At 29.1% G+C, this 18,526-nt stretch overlaps 3 protein-coding genes across 9 annotated transcripts in view; all 3 read left to right on the forward strand.

Annotated features, from left to right (window-relative positions):
- Positions 1 to 8,008, forward strand: part of LOC122524342 (rho GTPase-activating protein 21) — a 34,186-nt gene extending 26,178 nt beyond the window's left edge. For 2 of the 5 annotated variants that reach the window (XM_043646525.1, XM_043646527.1), the window contains exons 18-23: positions 88 to 915; positions 1,066 to 1,204; positions 1,939 to 1,999; positions 3,379 to 3,740; positions 6,011 to 6,261; positions 6,424 to 8,008. In XM_043646525.1, coding sequence (XP_043502460.1) covers positions 88 to 915; positions 1,066 to 1,204; positions 1,939 to 1,999; positions 3,379 to 3,740; positions 6,011 to 6,261; positions 6,424 to 7,395 — 2,613 coding nt within the window. In that variant the 3' untranslated portion in view covers positions 7,396 to 8,008. Of the gene's footprint in view, positions 1 to 87; positions 916 to 1,065; positions 1,205 to 1,938; positions 2,000 to 3,378; positions 3,741 to 6,010; positions 6,262 to 6,423 lie in introns of those variants that run through there. The other 3 variants (XM_043646528.1, XM_043646529.1, XM_043646530.1) reach the window with 3 other exon arrangements.
- A 2,889-nt stretch (positions 8,009 to 10,897) lies between these two features.
- LOC122524219 (mutS protein homolog 4-like) lies at positions 10,898 to 16,019 on the forward strand. Its single transcript, XM_043646359.1, has 17 exons — positions 10,898 to 11,003; positions 11,189 to 11,234; positions 11,315 to 11,373; positions 11,665 to 11,813; positions 11,899 to 12,092; positions 12,326 to 12,447; positions 12,533 to 12,750; positions 12,824 to 13,018; positions 13,112 to 13,298; positions 13,410 to 13,549; positions 13,622 to 13,725; positions 13,853 to 14,072; positions 14,139 to 14,240; positions 14,344 to 14,457; positions 14,564 to 14,772; positions 14,833 to 15,025; positions 15,096 to 16,019. The coding sequence occupies exons 1-17, from the start codon at positions 10,898 to 10,900 to the stop codon at positions 16,005 to 16,007; spliced, it is 3,270 nt and encodes a 1,089-aa protein (XP_043502294.1). The 3' UTR covers positions 16,008 to 16,019.
- A 120-nt stretch (positions 16,020 to 16,139) lies between these two features.
- LOC122524343 (prolactin regulatory element-binding protein) lies at positions 16,140 to 18,526 on the forward strand. 3 transcript variants are annotated; one of them, XM_043646532.1, is made up of 5 exons: positions 16,140 to 16,192; positions 16,339 to 16,676; positions 16,750 to 17,132; positions 17,223 to 17,917; positions 18,020 to 18,526. In XM_043646532.1, the coding sequence occupies exons 2-5, from the start codon at positions 16,539 to 16,541 to the stop codon at positions 18,103 to 18,105; spliced, it is 1,302 nt and encodes a 433-aa protein (XP_043502467.1). In that variant the 5' UTR covers positions 16,140 to 16,192; positions 16,339 to 16,538; the 3' UTR covers positions 18,106 to 18,526. The 3 variants fall into 3 exon arrangements, with proteins under 3 accessions (XP_043502467.1, XP_043502466.1, XP_043502468.1); XM_043646531.1 differs by having other exon boundaries at positions 16,170 to 16,676; XM_043646533.1 differs by lacking the exon at positions 16,140 to 16,192 and having other exon boundaries at positions 16,586 to 16,676; positions 16,737 to 17,132.

Here is an 18,526-nt window from a genome sequence, read left to right on the forward strand (position 1 = left end):
CATATTATTTAAATATACGTATAGATGATTTAATTAATAATACACCTTCTGATCAGATATAATCGCATTAACAATTTAATTAAATAGGTTAAAATAAAGCATGAAAGCTCAGAAAGTTCACCGACGATTCGTCAGAGCATGGCACTCAACGAACGTCAATGTTCAGTCAGTGAAATAGTATTGATGCACGAGAACAAAAGTCAACACAATCATTCTAATAATTCGTCGGAACCGTTAGAACGTTCATCGTCAACGAATAACAATAGCCCAGTAAGTGCTTCATCCTCTTCTAGTCGATCAAAATATTCGAATCAACACGTGGGTGGTGTTTCCTCGAGTTCGGAATCATCGTCGAGGCCTTTGAGCGAGGCTGGTTTGAGTTGCTTGGATACAAATTCGATGACATCTAATGCATCCAATGAGAATAAACAGAGTAACGATGAGGTAGCTATAAGAACGTATGCCGGACTGAGTGCAACAACCCAAGAAAGAATACGAAGGTTTGAACAGGAGACAAAGGCTATGTTGCAGAGAGATCAGCATAGGCAGAGACGCGAAGCAGAGAAGCGAGAAGAGGAAAGAAGAAGAATAGATAAGGAATGGCAATTGGCGAAACGTGAAATGGAAAATGACGATCTCTTAGATAGTATAGTTGACAGTACGGTGATACCGAATTTTCTATCCGGACGACTAACTAATGTGAATCAAAGGTTGGCTGAAAAATCATTAGCTGATTTATCCGAGAAACATGCCAGATCAAGATCTACCACAAGAATGGCTTCTACTCCTTTGTCGATAGCTGTACAACAACAACCTACGACGCGTCAGAAAGCACAAGCTACTAATCAACTTAGTAATGTATTAGGCGAGAAGATAAATAATGGTGTTATCAAAAAGTTTAAAACAGATCAAGAGGTGAGACCAATGCATTCCCTTATGCATTAATATATTTAAATAAATGTACACATATTGGTAAAATATTTGATACAATTTTTATATATCTTTGAAATTTATTTATCTTTTTTTTTGTTTTTTTTGTTCTTTTTTTTCGTTTCTTGTTTTTAGCCGTCTTTAGAATCTATTTGCCTACCGCCTATTCGTTACGGCAGCTTGGATTCGCTTCACGAAGTACACAACCTTCCACATTCATCACCATCGCCGTCCCAACAAAGGAGAGGAATTTCTGGAGATGTCTCGGACGATGGTTAGTATTGAATTGTCTGTTTTATATTACTTTATTTGTTTATTTATTTTTAATTTTTTTTCCCTCTCTCTCTCTCTCTCTCTCTATCTCTATGTATTGAAACTTTTTTCGATTTATTGCGAATACATCTGGGGAATACATAGGGATCTTTAGCGTGTTTGATTTTTTGGCACTACATTATCTGATCAGGATGTATCCTAAATCTATATAGATCTAATGTGCACACCTGTAAGTTCAATGATTTTCTTAAACTATGTAAAACAAAATGACACTTTAATTAATGATATATATATATATATTTGAATAATGTTTGTTAAGATAAGATTTTTAGACAGATGACCAAAGTAAAGTATAAAATGTTAATGATGTGATAATTTATGAAAAGAAAATTATCGAAAATGTCAGAATGTATTTTTTAAACATAATTATTGTTTTTAAGATAGGATATTCGATGTCAGAAAATAATTTCGTGTGATTTTTTTTTTTTTTGTAAATATGGAAAAAGTCGAGTATATTGATTTTTATTGTTGCACACAATGACAAATTTCTAAAGAAATTGAAACAATCGACTATTAATTAATGAATTAATTAATTATTGTTACGAATTAGAAGTAAATGTGACGTGATTAATGGCTAAATGATTAAATGCGCGCGCTTTCTCGTTTATCTATGAATTTATTCTCTTTCTGTATTTTTCTCTTTGTAATCTCGCTTCTGATGGTCGGTGAGTGTAGCCGGATCATGTTTTCTACATTGGACTCAGAAGATTCTCACTATTAACAAAAAGCTTTCTAGGTACTTTTATCTACTTCTTCACGTTCTTATATAAAGCAACCTTTTTCTTTTTACAAAGCAGACAAACGAAATTTCTATACATCTATCCAAGTTTTTGATCTCGTACACATTTATTTTTATCTATCTAATTATTATTATCTTCTTCTTCTTCTTCTTCTTTTTTTAAATATTTTTTTTTTTTAAATTAATTTTACATATACTTTATACAATTATTCAGTTACAGTAACGCGAGTTAGAAATTGCTTTGTTATCAGCAATGTTACGAAATATGCGTAGCATGTCATCGAAGCATGGTATTATAGATTTATTTCTTTGATTACAAACATTTTTCTTACCTGTAATCTTACATAATATACATCGATAAATAATTCTAATCGTTAACGATAATAATGAATATATTTACACGTAATAATTTGAGGATAACAAGTTTCTTTTACAAAAACAAAAAAAAAGAATTAACACAAATTTAATACCAATAACTTGATTTGTAATTTAACTTTTGCCATTGCAATAATCCTATGTGCAATATTTTTATCAAACAAAAACATTTATAGACAAAGTTTTTATATAATATGTAACAATTAATAGTTTAATTAACGAATTAAAAAATCTAGTTAGAATTAAATCTAGTTAGAAGAGTCACAGTCGATGATTTTGTTCAAATTTTGCGCAAGATAAAATTCATTTATTAATCTGTTTTAATCGATTAGCGTATAATAAACGTGCATGCAGGTTTGGAAATGTTTAAAATCGATAGTTCGTCAAGAATATAAATTTTAAAAAATATATATTGATATACATTTATATATAGGTATTTAAAAATTGAAATGAAACATTTATTACTGCGCTTTTGGAAGCAACGAGCATCGAAGTACGTCGTTTGCTGCCTGCCTGCTTGTTTGCCTGGCTGCTTACACGCCTGTGCTGATATTTTGTCAAGTTCCTGCCTTTCTGCCTATCCGCCTCAGTCTCTACGATTGATTATTAATTTATTATACTTTCAATAACAATAATCTATGATCATTGAAATCAGAAAGATTTTATCTCCCAAACTCACTCCACAACAATTATTAAAAAACAAACAAACAAACAGACAAAGAACGAGTTTGTGAGAAAAATCCATTTCCAATTTCGATGATCATCTTTTCCACGTGAAGGGAGACTATTAAAAGTCAAATACCAAAACAAAAAACGTATCGGTTTAATTCGGACCGAGGCGGAAGGGTTTAACTGCAACAAAAAAGAAAAAAAACACACCTAAAATTAAATATAGAAAGAAGATGCGTGGGGAGAGATGATTTATCGCGCCTGTCGCAGCCAATTCTTCTTCGCACTCGGTTCCGATTATGACAAATCCGAAATACGTTGAACGTACATAGGCATACAACAAGTCCGGGTTTTTGGTGCTACATATCGTCCCACCTACACGGTACCACAGGGTCCAGTGGCACCACCACGAAGACATCGCTCTCATCATCGGCTGATCCAGCATCAACCGGTGTTAACAGTACCAGATCACTCTACAGATCATCAATCTCAACAGCAACAGCATCAGCAGCAGCCGCAGCAACAACAGTGCCAACAACAAACTCAAGAGCATCGAGCCAAGCAGCAGCAACAGCAGCAGCGGCAGCAACCCAGTCCTTCATACCAGGGCACCTTTCAGAGATGTCAAGATCAGCAGGGTCATCAGGGTCAGGGCCCGGTGCGCCCTCCAAGACTTTAAACAGATTTCTCCGAGGTAAATTCATCAGAGGACCACCACAGAGCATCGTCGGTGTCCAAGGAGCTGCTGCTGACAGTTGCCTCATTCGAATGGCTTTTATCTTTTCTTCTTTTTCTCTTTCTTCTTATTCTTTTATTTATATTCTTCTTCTAATGACACACTTTATTATTTTTATTTATTTATTATTTTTTTATTTATTCTATCTTTTACCCATGCCAACACAATACACATGCGAATTCTATCCTGGTTTTTTTTTCTTTTTTTTTTTGTTTTCTAACTTTAATCTGCTTAAACACCCTTATCTTACTTTTTCTTTTGTTTTTTTATCCCCAACCTGATCCTTTTCTTTCTTTTTATATTTTTTTTTTACATATAGAGTTTCTCTTCAAATTATTTTTCCTCGGACCACAAATTCTAGTATTCGATATTTCTATCCTTTTTATTTTTTTCAATCTTTTTATTTTTTTTCTTTTTCACGTGGGTGTGCGCGTGCGTGTATGTGTGTGTTTCTCGCACTATGTGTCTCTCAGTAATTAGCGATGGAGAGGATATGTTGTGGAAAATTAAAGAACACGAATAATCGTTGTGCAAAGAAATCGTTAAATTATTTTACGTTTTTTACGAGAGAATTATCACAATTCGTCGACAATTAATTTGAATCTCAAATATTCGGGAATTAAATTGCAAAACAAAATCATGTATGACAAACAAGTACGCGGGCATGTGTTGTATGCTTGTATTTTAATGAAATTCGATATAGTTGTACAAATTTCTCTTACAAGTTTAGTACTCCAAATCTTAAATTGTCATATACATATATATATATATATATATATTTTTTTTTTAATTCTTTTAAATTGTATAAGTTTAAATGAACAGTAATATATATTTTTATTTTATTTTTAATATTATTATTTTTTATTTATTTATATCGTTTACATCCCGCTGCGGTTTATTATCCTTTCCAAATGCTTACAATTGTTTTTTGTTAATCATTTCACTAATGTTATTACACTTATCACTACTACAGCTGCAGCTACTACTATTACAGCTACTTTTAGTGCTATTATTATTATTATTATTATTATTATTATTGTTGTTGTTGTTATCATTATTATTGTTATTCTTATCATCATCATCATCACTATCACCATCATCTTCATCATCATCTTATCATCATTATTGTTGTCGTTGTTATTTTTATTATTATTATTATTATTATTATTATTATTAATGTCATCGTGTTATTATTATTATTACTATTACTTATAAAATCATTATGTATTTCGTTTGATCAATAGCAAAGAAAAAACATTTCTATTTGCTATTAGTTTCAATATTTCTTATTAGTATATTACTATCATTATCATTATTATTATTATTATTATTATTATTATTATTATTGTTATTGTTATTATTATTATTATTATTATCATTATTATTATTATTACTACATGCATTGTTATTATCGATATCATCGATTATGTAATAAGTATTGAAACATATATCGAAATGTGACAAATGCATTAAATAATTCAAATTCAATGCATTAGTTTTATGTGAAAAACACGTGTGTGTGTTAAAATTATAATGTTTGTGTATAAAAATGTAATTGTCATTCGTCACATTTTTATAAATAATTATGCATAAGTGTGAAGCTTAATCGTAAATCGTTAGCTTTAATTGGTAAAATTGCGGATGCGTCTGTAATGCGTGAGGTATTATGATTTATAAATAATTTTTCTTTCATTACTAATAGCCGCTCCTTGTTGCGTTTTTAAATATGATCGATATTTAGCAAATAATAATTATCATTATGCGAGAATATATATATTTATATATATATATATCAGTCACCAATTTTGTACAATATTTTTTCTGTTCGCTTACGCTACACGTTCTCGTTTTGTATTGTTAATTTTTGTTATACTTTTCGTCATCGTTCATCATCATATCTTTTATTATTTATGTTGTTTTTCGGTATTATTCGAAAGATGGTAAATTTATTTTTCACAGGTAATTCATTTCTAGGTACGAACGGAAGACTGTTTTGTTTTTCTTTTTGTTTCATTAAATAATTTGCAGTAAAATTAATTTTTTATTTATTTTAAATTATTTATATTTCGTGCAGAATTTTTTATGATGTAAAATCAACATTTCACACATACTTTTCTAAAATAACTAAACGGTGCTTTGAATGTTTTTTCACTAAAATACAAAAATAAGAAATGTTGTTAAAAATTGTTCTTATTGATATTCATTGAAATGAATTTGTTTCTTTTCAGGTAGCGACTTATTGACCAGCCTTACGACAACCTTCGATCGTAAATGGAGGTCACTCGTGAATCCATCAAGTCAAATCGTTCAAACATCCGTAGAAACTGCACCACTCGACAATGTAGATAATTCAGATGATCAAAAAAAGATCAAGGTCGAGGACCAACCGGAAAAGAATCAACCAACGGAAAAAGTTTACCGGGATCCTAGTCTTCATAAGTCATCGATCGATAAAAATCATTTTCTTCGAGCAAAAGACGTAAGATTATATTTTAAATATTAACAGTTCAAATATTTAAAATACGTCCAGTTCGGATTATGATAATTAGTGGTTTTTATTTTCATTTGATTTTATTTAACTTGCACGAGATTGATCAAGGTAATATTTTGATTAATAATAAATTTATATTATAACATTTAGGAGGCATTAGAAAAAGATACAGATTCGACGGTTACCGAAGTACACGATCCAGATGCAATGACTAAACCGGACAACGATCGAAATGCAATCAAATTGGAAACGAAAAATGTTCTTAATCATGTAAAGGAAACAAACGCTACTATAACAGATTCAACTAAAAAAGATGAAGATAAAAAGAAAGAAGAATCGGATAATGCAACTACGAAGGAAGGTGGTGGATGTGGATCGTCGAATATTCGCAAATCAACCGAATCGGAAAATAAAACGGATGATAAAAAAGTACACGAACTCGACACGAATTATTCGAACAAATTAGAAAAATTCGAGATATTAACGAACAACGAGGAAAGATCACGACTAAAAAGATCCGAATCTTTGAACAAAAGATCGGAAAATACGTTCTCCAAATTAAAAAGATCCGAAAGCTTGAACAAACATTCAGAAAGATTGGCATCCCCGACGAATAGTAAATTAAAACGTTCGGAAAGTTTGAACAAACATTCGGACAGATCGGAATCACCTAATAGCAAATTGAAACGATCTGAATCGTTGACTAAGACCGAAAAAACTGAATGTAATATAAGTAAAAGACGACAATCCGTTCGAAAGGATAGTGCTACGAAATTGAAGAGAAAAAATGGGATGCCGGAAAGATCATTAAAAAGAAGACACACCGTTGGTGGTACGAAGGATTTTGACAAAGTTCATTGGCTTGATAATAAATTACAATCGGAAGCTGAAAGGGTTATTAAAAATGATTACAAGCCAAAGAAAAGTCAATTAAGAACTAGCTCACCGGATTTGAGTACCAATCGTGTTAACGTACCAGCTGATACTAGTTTTTTAATCGAAGTTAGTTTTCGTGGCCCCAGTAACGTTGTTTTCAATGTTACCAATGCGAGACCACAATCCTTGCCAGACGCCAATTTAGCATCGAAAGTTTTCAAAGTACCTCTTGAAAGTCACGTTTAGGTACTTTTTCGAAATCCACATGATGTTCCACTAAGAGTCGCTTCAACCGAGAAAACATATAAAACAAATATTGTTTTCTTTTTAATAGAATTAGGATATTTTGTTTATCATTTGAAAATATGAATGACCAATTACGGTGTTGTTTAATAGAATATATTACTGCTCCAAATACCTGCCCAAAAAAATGATTTCTAATTTTTCAATTCGGTAAAGCGACTATTAGGATGCCCTGTATTTCAAATGAAATTATAATTAAATGCCTGCCACATTTCGCTTTCGATTGATAACGATAATGCCCGCCCCCATGTGTAACAATGAATTGCTAAACGAGCCATATCAAATTCGATATCAGACATTGTGTATCTTCGTATTAAAACACACTCAGAATAGTTATCTATTTCTTCAAAAAAAAAATATATATATATATATATTTGAAAAAAGCTATCAAATTCATCGAATCGTAGGTATGCGATGCATATATTATAAAAAAAGAAACAAAAATTATACATCCGTGCCAAAGAATTCTTATTAATCAGTTCTTTATACAAAAAAAATAATATTTTTCTTTTATTATTTTAATTATTGCGTTGGATCATGGATACGAAACCAAAAAGAACATTTTTAATCATGTTTTTATTAATTCTTATATTTGAATTTTTAAACTTTGGTTTTACATATGTATCAGCTTTTGCGAATGAATGAAAGAAGCAACAAAAAATGCTAATAAGCTGACCAAATCATTTTATGCTATTATCGTATTATATTATGTTATATAAATTATATATTGTGTTAAACACTATTATTATTATATTATATTATACAGTATGTGGCAAAACAAATAGCACTAAATGCTGTGTATATCTGATACACATACTCGTTACGGTCAGGGTTGTGTCAGGGATGCATTGTACATTAAATACCATTTGTTTTGCTGTATATTGTATTAAAACTGCATTGAGTATTAATGCAATGAGCATCATTGGTATGAAGAAATTTATTTGATTTTTTAGTAGAAGGAGAATACAAAGAATAACTAATATAATGTTTCCAAGATATATATTAAAGAAAGCAAAGAAAGAATCTTGCTTTTTGGTATTTATATATCATGTCAATTATCCACACACATCATATTTGTGAATTGTGATTTGAGTAAATTTTTGTATATAGAAAATATATATATATAATAATAATATTAATTATAATAATAAAATAATAAGCGGCCCGCACGAACGGTAGAATAGTTTTATATCGTGACGTAAATCAACCCTTAAAATTTATATTTTAATAACCAATTTGCATATTTGTGAGTTTCTCGCATAGCGTTGGCTTTGTGTCACAAGGTCCTTGTAAAGTTGTAACGAGTTAGCATAATTAATTAGCTGAATTTTTATGCATTTGTCTCTGTGTTGAAAAAAAAAATTGTAATGATAATAATCATCATTTTTGTACATATTATTATATGTACACACACATACATACACGTGCACTAAATCTATATATATAAATAAGGGTTCAAATGATAGAGTGTGAAAGTATGAAAATTCGTAAATCTTCGAAGATTCTATCTCATATGCCCTTCCCTTTAAAATTAAAACAAAAAAAATAATAATTAAGCTTGCTTACAAAGCAAATAAAAAAAATAATTAAAAAATTAGTTAATTTTTCTATATCTTCTTCACACACACACACACACACATACATATATATATACATAAAGTATACACCATGTGATAATAAAAATGATTACGCGTCTATCTATCTATCTATTATTATACACATATTATATACAAAATCGTTATACTATATTTTCGACGCGTATTACATAGTTTGTAATCAAGATTATTTTAAATCTAACAATAAGTGCGAGACTGCTGTTATGGTATTTTATAGTCTAGTAAAGGCTTAAGTTTATATATATATACCGAGAAAGAGAATCATGTATGATAAAAACGTTTGTTCAAAAAACATATATATATATTAAAAAAAGAAAGAAATCTGATCGACGAAAATGCTATGCGAAAATAAAGAGAAATGTGTTAATAATCTAATTTTAAGTTAAAATGCAATTTAATCTTATGGAAATCTTAAAAAAATTATATCGCATATGCTTTGGAATTAAAAAAAAAGAAATAGGAAAGCTTGCAATGAATTTTGAAATATACTGTTAAATGTTTAAATCACATTCGTCATAGAAAAAAAAGAAAACATTTATATCGCAGTTGCATTCTAAAAGACCAATGTAAGAGAAGATACTATCGCGTTTTCTTAACGTTAGTTTTCACGTTAAGCTTTCACGTAATATAAACATATACGTACATATATATATATATATTTTCGAGGTAATAAAAGTGGTCAAGATATATTTACATCTTGCCAGCATTTTTTGCACTTTAAATATTCCCTTAGAGGGATTATATTATATATATATATATGAGCAGATCTGGCAATCAATATGATGCTTAATTGTATTTCCAAATAGACGACGACGAAGACAAGGAAGAAAAGAAAATAGAGAACAAAGTCTTTGATGCATTTTCTTAATCAATCACATTGAATACGATTATTAAATCTCTGATAAATAAATAAACGAAAATATGAGTTTTAACAGATGTGATTTAAAGCGAGCGACGAGTAACTGGGGACCAGAATGAGTACTCTAATTTACTCGAAAATCATTTGAGTGGGTTCAAGCGTTAAATATCTTCTACTAAAAGTAGATCTTATAAACGAAAACTTCTTACAATTCTTGCCCTGCATTTTAAAAAAAAAAATCACATCAAAGAGCAAAATACGAGTTTCTCAAACTGTCCCTATCGAATTCCATTGAATAAACGTGGAATATCTAATGTTGAAATAGCACTTAGGAATCGTGTGTAAATACGAATGTAATTTAAAGAAATTTCGAGGGCCGACGGTATAATATTTATTACAAAACAATAGTAATTGTGATTGTGTTTATTTATTAATTATCGCTTAAGTCTGTTGTTCTGTGCGGAACTCTGTAACGTTGGACGGATTTAAAAAAAAATGAAAAAAAAGGAGGCATTGAATTTGTAAATAAAAAATTCTTCCTATGAGACTAAGATAATCTTTTTTAAAGTTAATTTTTATATTCATTCAAATTCAAATTCAAATATTGTCCCGCCAAATATGACGATCGAACCTGGCCGCATATCGAAAACGAAAAATCGTCGTACGTTCGAACGAATGCCTTGATAATACTTATCTTGTAATTATAATAACGCCAATTATCTATAAATAAATTAATAAAATACTTGTATCTGTGTGGGAGTGCAATAAAATTTAATTTTGTCTGCACTTTATTTCAAATTTAAATATCCCGCTAAATGTGGCAATCTAATATGGCCACCGATTGAACGAAAAATTGTCGTACGTTCGAACGAATGCATTGAAAATTCTAATTTTGTAATTATAATAACGCCGATTATCTATAAATAATTAAATAATATTTAAATTTTTGTTAAAAGAGTAATTAATTAACATGAATGTTATACGCAACGATAATGCGGCTCCTGTGAGAGGAAAAGTTAGAGGAAGAGGACGAGGAAAAGCAGGAGAAATGATAATCAATGTTTTACCTAAATATCGTATGCAATTAATTTATTTTCTTTTTGTGCTGATAAAACAATAGAAATAAGATTTTTTCTATGATAATTTATTTTTTATTAATAATTTCAATAGGCTTTGATTTTGGAATTAGAAAACCATTGGTCGAACTATGCCCTACAAATTCAAATACTGTAAGAACGAATGTGCATCGAAATTTAAAAAGTGCATCCACATCTTCATTTCTTCCAAGTTCAACTCGTAGAGGAAGTGTAGGGTAATCAATAATTTTGTTGTTATGTTTTTATTTTTTAATAGAAAAAAATTTTTTAAATAATTATTTAATATATAGATCAAATACTACAAGAACACCAGGAAGCTATACATCAACGGAATCTTGCATCATACTCGGTAATTTTAATATTGTTATAAATAAAATATACACGAAAGTATAATATTTATTGATGATATATTTAATTTAATTTCGTATTTTATATTTCATATTTTTTTTTAATTGGTAAAGTCGATATTGCAGATTTCTGTAGAATCTATAATTACCTCCATCTAGCGATCAAATCGTTGAACTAAAAAATTCAAGATGTATAAAATGTTGCCTATTATCAGGCGTATTTATAAATTCTACAATTGAATTTTTTTAAATATGTAAATTAAATTTAATTAAATGTAATTAATTTTATTTAGCTGTAACATCTGGTCGTGGAGAAGCAAGAGGAGAAGTAGGAATAGCTGCAATAGATGTTCACCATTCGCATTTAATTCTTTGTCAAATGAGTGATTATCAAACATACATAAATACTTTGACAAAGATTTATATATTTAATCCAATTGAGGTAAATAATTAATCTAATAGCAGGATACAAAAAAAATGATTTATTTCAAATAATAGAATATTTATAAGATTAATATAAATTTTAGATTTTGATGCCAGATACGATGTGCAACGAAACGAAAAATAGAAATAAATTGTATTTGTCTATCAGAGAAAAATTTCCTAATTTATGTATCACTGCAGTATCAAGAATTCATTTTAATGAATCTGTCGGTTTGGATCGTGTAAAAACACATTGTGCCAAAGAATATTCGACTGTGGAATTATTTTTAAAGCAAAAGTAATGATAGGAAGTATTAAGTTGTCCCATAAGTTCCTTCCTTTTTTTTTTTATGCGAAATCAATAGGCGACATTTATTGTTTAAAATTAATTTACTGTATTATATATGAACAGTTCTGCTCTATTACCTTCTTCCATTTCTCAGGAAGCCTCATTATGCTCTCTTTCATTCTTCATTCATTTCTTATATTCAATGTCACATTTATTACAAATATTTAATATTAATATTATAGATATTACGCGTTAGCAGCAGCCTCAGCTTTGTTAAAGTATATCGAATTTATTCAGCATATCGTTTATGCACCAAAATCAATCAGAATTGAGTTTCAAGGTTCACCCAATACCACAGTTATAGGTGATTGCAATAAAGAAGTAAAATATTGGTACATTCAACATTTATAAATACACATATTATAATTTATTTTTCTATTTTATTATAGACATAGAAAGTGCACAAAGTTTAGAATTAGTTGTGTCACAATGTGGTCAACAAAATGCTAGCCTTTTAAGTTCAATGGATCATTGCGTTACCCCAATGGGTAGAAGACTTTTAAGAGCATCTATTTTACAACCTCTTTGCAATGAAGAAATAATTATAGAACGTCAAAATAGCATTACTGAGTTGGTTTCTAATCGTTTATTATGCAATATTGTTCAGGTATTTATTTTTATTAAAATAATCGTGATAATAATTGTAATTATTTGTTATTGTATTGTAATTTATTTTGTAGCCTTTTGTAAGAAGATTATATGGTGCTGATCGTCTTCTGAGTCTTTCTATGATGACTTTACAAAACAATACCGCACAAAATGCAGAAAGAAATTTAAATTATGTTCTTTTATTAAAAAATTCTCTTGAAATAATACCAGAATTACGAGAAGCGCTTGAAAGTGGTCGTGCTTCATTTTTTGTTAAAATTCGAAAAGTATTAATTTTTTTATTAATAATTTTATTAATCATTAATTCGATTATTATTATTATAAATGAATTTTTCAATTGATTGATTATATATTCTTAGAACTTGGAGAATTCACAATTTGAAATAATGAAAAATAAAATTCTACAAATAATACATCCTGATGCAAGATCCCTAATTGGATATACGTCATCAAACATGCAACGATGTTTTGCAATTAAGCCAGGAATTAATGATTTATTGGATATTGCTCGACAAACATATTGTGAACTCATAAGTGATATGAAAAGTCAGTTTTTTAAATTTAATTTTAATTTAATTTAAGATTTGCTTTTTGAAACATTTGCTATATCGTTTTCTTTTTTATTTAACACATGTTTAACTTTGTAATAATTTTTAGATCTCGTAGAAAACTTAGCGATACAATATAAATTGAATTTATCATTGGAATGCAATTCATCCTTAGGATTTTATATATTAGCAGAAATATCTCCACAAACGAATTTCAAGCAATCCGATTTACCATCGGAATTCGTTCAAGTAAGTTAACTATAAATAATAATTTTTAACTATTTTTATTTATTTTCCATTTTTCTTTTTTTTTGTAAATAGGTACAAAAAAATAAGAACACCTATTCTATGACGACAAACAAATTATTGGTATTGAGTCATCAATGTAAAATTGCTTGTGAAGACCTTCACATAATGAGCAACGCGTAAGTAATGTTTTTTTGGGGTATAACAAAAAATAATTTATAAATAAAACAATTGTATATTTAACTTAGGAAGATATATCGATTCAGTTAATATTAAATTAATATAACATGAAAATAAAATTTACAGGATTTTGAATGATTTACTCGTGAACATTCGCGAACACATTGGTTGCCTTTATCAACTAAGCGCTGACGTTGCAGAATTAGATTTAGTTATTTCTTTAGCTCATATAAGTTCATCTCCTGAATACGTAAAACCGATATTTGGACCAAGATTAGAACTAATAGATTCGTTACATCCTATAATGGCAGTATTTGGGATAGAACGACCTGTACCGAACGATGTGGTAGTATAAATTTGTTATTAAAAATATTTCCTGATTGATATGATAAATTATTTAATTCTATTTCAGCATGCATCGATACCTTACAATTATCATACAATAATTGGCCCAAACATGAGTGGTAAATCTATTTACTTAAAACAAATTGTTTTATTACATATCATGGCACAGGTATACTAAAACTTGTTATCAATATAATACAAATAATAGAATTATATATATATATTAAATACTTTATATATTAATTAAATAATAAAATTAATTTATTTTTTAGATTGGTTGCTATGTTCCAGCAAGAAAAGCAGAATTTCGAATTACTGATCGTATATTTTGTAGAATATGCTTTCGTGATGACATAGAATGCAATGCTTCAACATTTGTTGTTGAGGTAAATTATTAATGAAATTTTTGTTATAATTAATATAAATTATATAAAATGTGTAAAGTATATAAAAATATATAAATATTTTATTATTATTTTTTTTTATTTTCAGATGAAAGAAGCACAATACATATTACAATCAATTACATCTAAATCATTAGTGATCTTAGACGAACTTTGCAGAGGTACAACTGTCGAAGAAGGTTCTTCTATTACATGGGCGATATGCGAACGACTTTTGATTACCACAGCGTTTACTTTCAGCGCTACACATTTTCGTTATCTCACCAAATTAGCTGAAATATATTACAACGTTACAAAGTAAGTTATTATTTATTTATTTGTATATATACTAACCAAATTGTTATTATTTTTTTACAGCCATTGCTTCAAGACTGAAACTAAATTTACGGAAGGTTTAAACGAAGCACGATTAGTATACACGCATAAATTAATGGTAGGTGTAACTCCCATAGACAATTATGGTATTGCATTAGCCGAAGTATCAGGTCTTCCTGTTTCCATCACTAGCAAAGCTCGAGAATATGCACAAAAAGAAGTTACTAAGATGAAGGTAAGAAAGTAAATAAAATCGAAATCATTTTTTAATGCGATATTAATAAAATGATTTGTATTAATTTTAGAGAGACGATTATTTTACCGAACCAAATTCATGGGAGAAGACGTGTTACGATCGTGTCGCGGCAATGTATAAACTCATAGAAAATAACGAATTCAATCGTAGGAATATCGTCGGACTTATACACGAGCTTGAATATACTGCTGAATTTAAAAAAATGCAACAGGAAGAAAAAGCTTTGTGCGAAGCTTTGGAAAGTTTCGAATCGACTCAATTGGCTCAACCGGCTCAACCCACTCAACCGGCTCATTTAAATTGGCATGATATAGAAATGTCTTCTAAAAATCAATTGAACGATACTACAGCAACTTATTTTGACATGAATACAACTGTTAGGATGGAAACTAATGAAACAGAAGAAGTTAACTCGAGACGAAATTTAAATAAACAATTTAGAGATCTGGTCGATGAAAATCAACAAAATTCATTTGGAGCGCAATCATGGTTCATAAAAGATACCGATTTAAAAACACTTAATCAAAATCCGAGCTTTGTTACCCAATCACCACACTCGAGTCCATTTAAAATTAATGAAACTAGTAACCAAATAACAACTATGATGAATACCACTTCAAAATTATTTTTTACTTCGGATGAATTGTTAAAAAAGCAGACGGATTTAAATACTTCTATAAAAAGTGTACCAACACTTTTCAAATTCGACCCTCCAAATATTGTCGATAAGAAAGATTCCGCGTCTATGGAAACCATGTCGGTAATGTCACCGATAGTTTCTTTTAGATGTTCACAAATTTCGCAATTTCAAAAATATTCTTTAATGGAATCAGACGCTGATATTTCTTTAACAAACGCAACGACATTGACAGATTTTACAGGAATTAATACTCGTGACAGACAAATAAATATTTTTACTAAACCCGATAATAACTCATTCGAAAAATTGGAATTTTCTTAATTATAATTTAATACAAAATGTGTATATTTATAAACGTAACATTGTGTTCCATAATTTTTAATTAAAAAAATAAACAATTATAGAGTTAATTAATTAATTATTAAATCATTTTTTTTCCATTAAAGAGAATTGTTAAGTACCGCGACCTAGCGGTGAAATAATAGAACTACCACGCGAAAGATTGAGTACGTGTTCATATCAATATTTTGTCAATTATTTCCTAATAGAAAACTCATTATAAACACTTTTTATTTATATTTAATCGTAATTTATTTATAGTTTATTGTGCATAATTTTTTGTTTTAATTTATATTTAAAATTGCTTTTAAAGGTTATATTTAAGACAGTGATTTGTACAAGGTTAAGATCCTTATAAAATTTGCAATGGAACACATCTATGAAACGTGGAACTTATAGCATTGGTAATATTGTAAATTTTTAATAAATAGTTATATAATCAATGAGTGAAATTGTATAAAGAAGGAAAAACAAGGAAATATCAATCTACTTAAAAAACAAAATAAATGCATAATGCCTTCAAGAAGAAACAAAGGTGGCCTCTTAGCTAGGGTTAATTTTCCACTTTACACACTGCAAATGTTGACTAGTAGACATATACTTGTTGGAGGTGGTGGTGGTTCTTCAAAAACTGGAGTAGCCAATGGATTTGTGAGATACACTTTTTTATATTCTTAGATTTTTATATTAATTATATTGAATATTAATTAGAAATTATTGGTAGGAAATATTTGAACTTCTACATGATGGAGTGCAATTTATTGCTGAAGAAGTTACAAGACACGAAACTGGTCCTATCGTGGTAATGAACTGCGCTACTTACAATAATGCAAAAAGATCCTGGATACTAGCTGGTCAAGAAAATCATTGTCAGTTGTACAACGTTAACACTAAAATAGTCAACCTAGAGAATGGTGAGATTATTAAGAAAGTTACCAATGTAACCAAGGATAGTGTTAGAAATAGAAAAGCAAATGAAAAAATGGAAGAAGAAAGAAAGTCAACGAAGGGGAAAATAGAAGAAATTAAAGATGACAATTCTAATATTAAAAATAAAAGATTACAGTTAGTAATCAAACCAGTTGACAGCGTTCAAACAGATTTTAGGTAATTTATTTCTGTGTTATTGTTTATCTTATCATATTTTTATATTATTATTTTAATATCTTATGTTCGATTCTTTTATTGAATAAATAGCGAAGATGAATCGCTGCAAAGAATAGTTCGTATAAGTTCTAATGGAAAATTAATGGCTACCGGTGGTACGGATGGTTGCATAAGAATATGGAAATTTCCGCAACTGCAGAAATTGCATGACTTAAAAGCTCATCAAAAAGAAATAGATGATATAGACTTCAGTCCAGATGGTAACTCATTGATAACCATAGCTAAAGATGGGAAAGCAATTTTATGGGACATCGCAAGTGGATCATTAAATAAAGAACTTACGTGGAATTCTCCTAATAATGCTAAATATATGTACAAAAGATGTCGATTTAGAATATCAGAAGTGGATATATCATTAAATCAATTGTTTCTTCTTTCCAATGCAACTATGGCAAAGGATCCAAGTTTTCTTCAATTGTGGGATACGGAGTCTAGCAATATTATTAAATCTATTACTTATAAGGAAACTTTATCTGCTTTAGCAGTCTCAGACGATGGCAAATTTGTAGCCGTTGGAACAATGTTCTCCGGTAGCGTAGACATATACATTGCTTTCAGCTTAAGAAGAGTATTACACGTACCGGGCGCACACAATATGTTTGTAACTGGTTTAGAATTCTTACCAACAAAATTAGATGGACCACCTATCACTAGTAATACAGAAACTTCTGTAATTAGCATTTCTATAGATAACAGAATTTGTATACACAGTATACCGTTTAGACGTAAGTAGATAAAAATAATTCTTATCATTTTTTAATTCTAGTTTCAATAAGAAATAAAATTAATAATTTTTTTTTTGTTTACATAAATTTTATGCATTTCAGACACAATACCATTCTGGTTCGGAATGTTTCTGATAATCTTATGCATCTGTGCAGCATTTACATTTTGCAGCTATCTTGGTATTTGACTGACACAATTAATTGTCCAACTATCGTATGAATTTGTCTGTATCAGAAAGAAGCATTTGCAAATATTTCAAATACTACAATCCAAATCCTATTACATTTCACATTAGAAATAACAACTTTATTAAACATGTATGTAATATCTGATAAATTGCAGGATTGATAAAAATATATATATGTATGTACATATATATATACATATACATAGTATTTAAATAGTATATATAATTTAGAAAAAGAATTTCTCTTTCTCTCTCTAATTGTTATTGTACATTGTATTAATTTTATTTATAGTACACACATATTGACTTATACAAGCATAGTTATAGAGACACATTCAAATAATCCCGGAGTTTATCAAATACTGCATGTTTTTTAATAAAAGCAAGCGCACGAAAATTGTAAATATAGAGCTGAAACTGA

This window comes from Polistes fuscatus, unplaced genomic scaffold (genome assembly GCF_010416935.1).
Source record: "Polistes fuscatus isolate 324 unplaced genomic scaffold, CU_Pfus_HIC Scaffold7, whole genome shotgun sequence".
NCBI classification, from domain to species: Eukaryota; Metazoa; Arthropoda; class Insecta; order Hymenoptera; family Vespidae; genus Polistes; species Polistes fuscatus.

Bases quoted from the DNA above. Each gene is read 5' to 3' on its own strand.
- LOC122524219 (XM_043646359.1), top strand. From the start codon at position 10,898: ATGAATGTTATACGCAACGATAATGCGGCTCCTGTGAGAGGAAAAGTT. The intron at 14,073-14,138 runs GTAGTATAAATT...ATTCTATTTCAG, and splicing joins GACCTGTACCGAACGATGTG to CATGCATCGATACCTTACAA. The intron at 14,241-14,343 runs GTATACTAAAAC...TTTATTTTTTAG, and splicing joins TATTACATATCATGGCACAG to ATTGGTTGCTATGTTCCAGC.
- LOC122524343 (XM_043646532.1), top strand. From the start codon at position 16,539: ATGCCTTCAAGAAGAAACAAAGGTGGCCTCTTAGCTAGGGTTAATTTT. The intron at 16,677-16,749 runs GTGAGATACACT...AATTATTGGTAG, and splicing joins CTGGAGTAGCCAATGGATTT to GAAATATTTGAACTTCTACA. The intron at 17,918-18,019 runs GTAAGTAGATAA...TATGCATTTCAG, and splicing joins ACACAGTATACCGTTTAGAC to ACACAATACCATTCTGGTTC.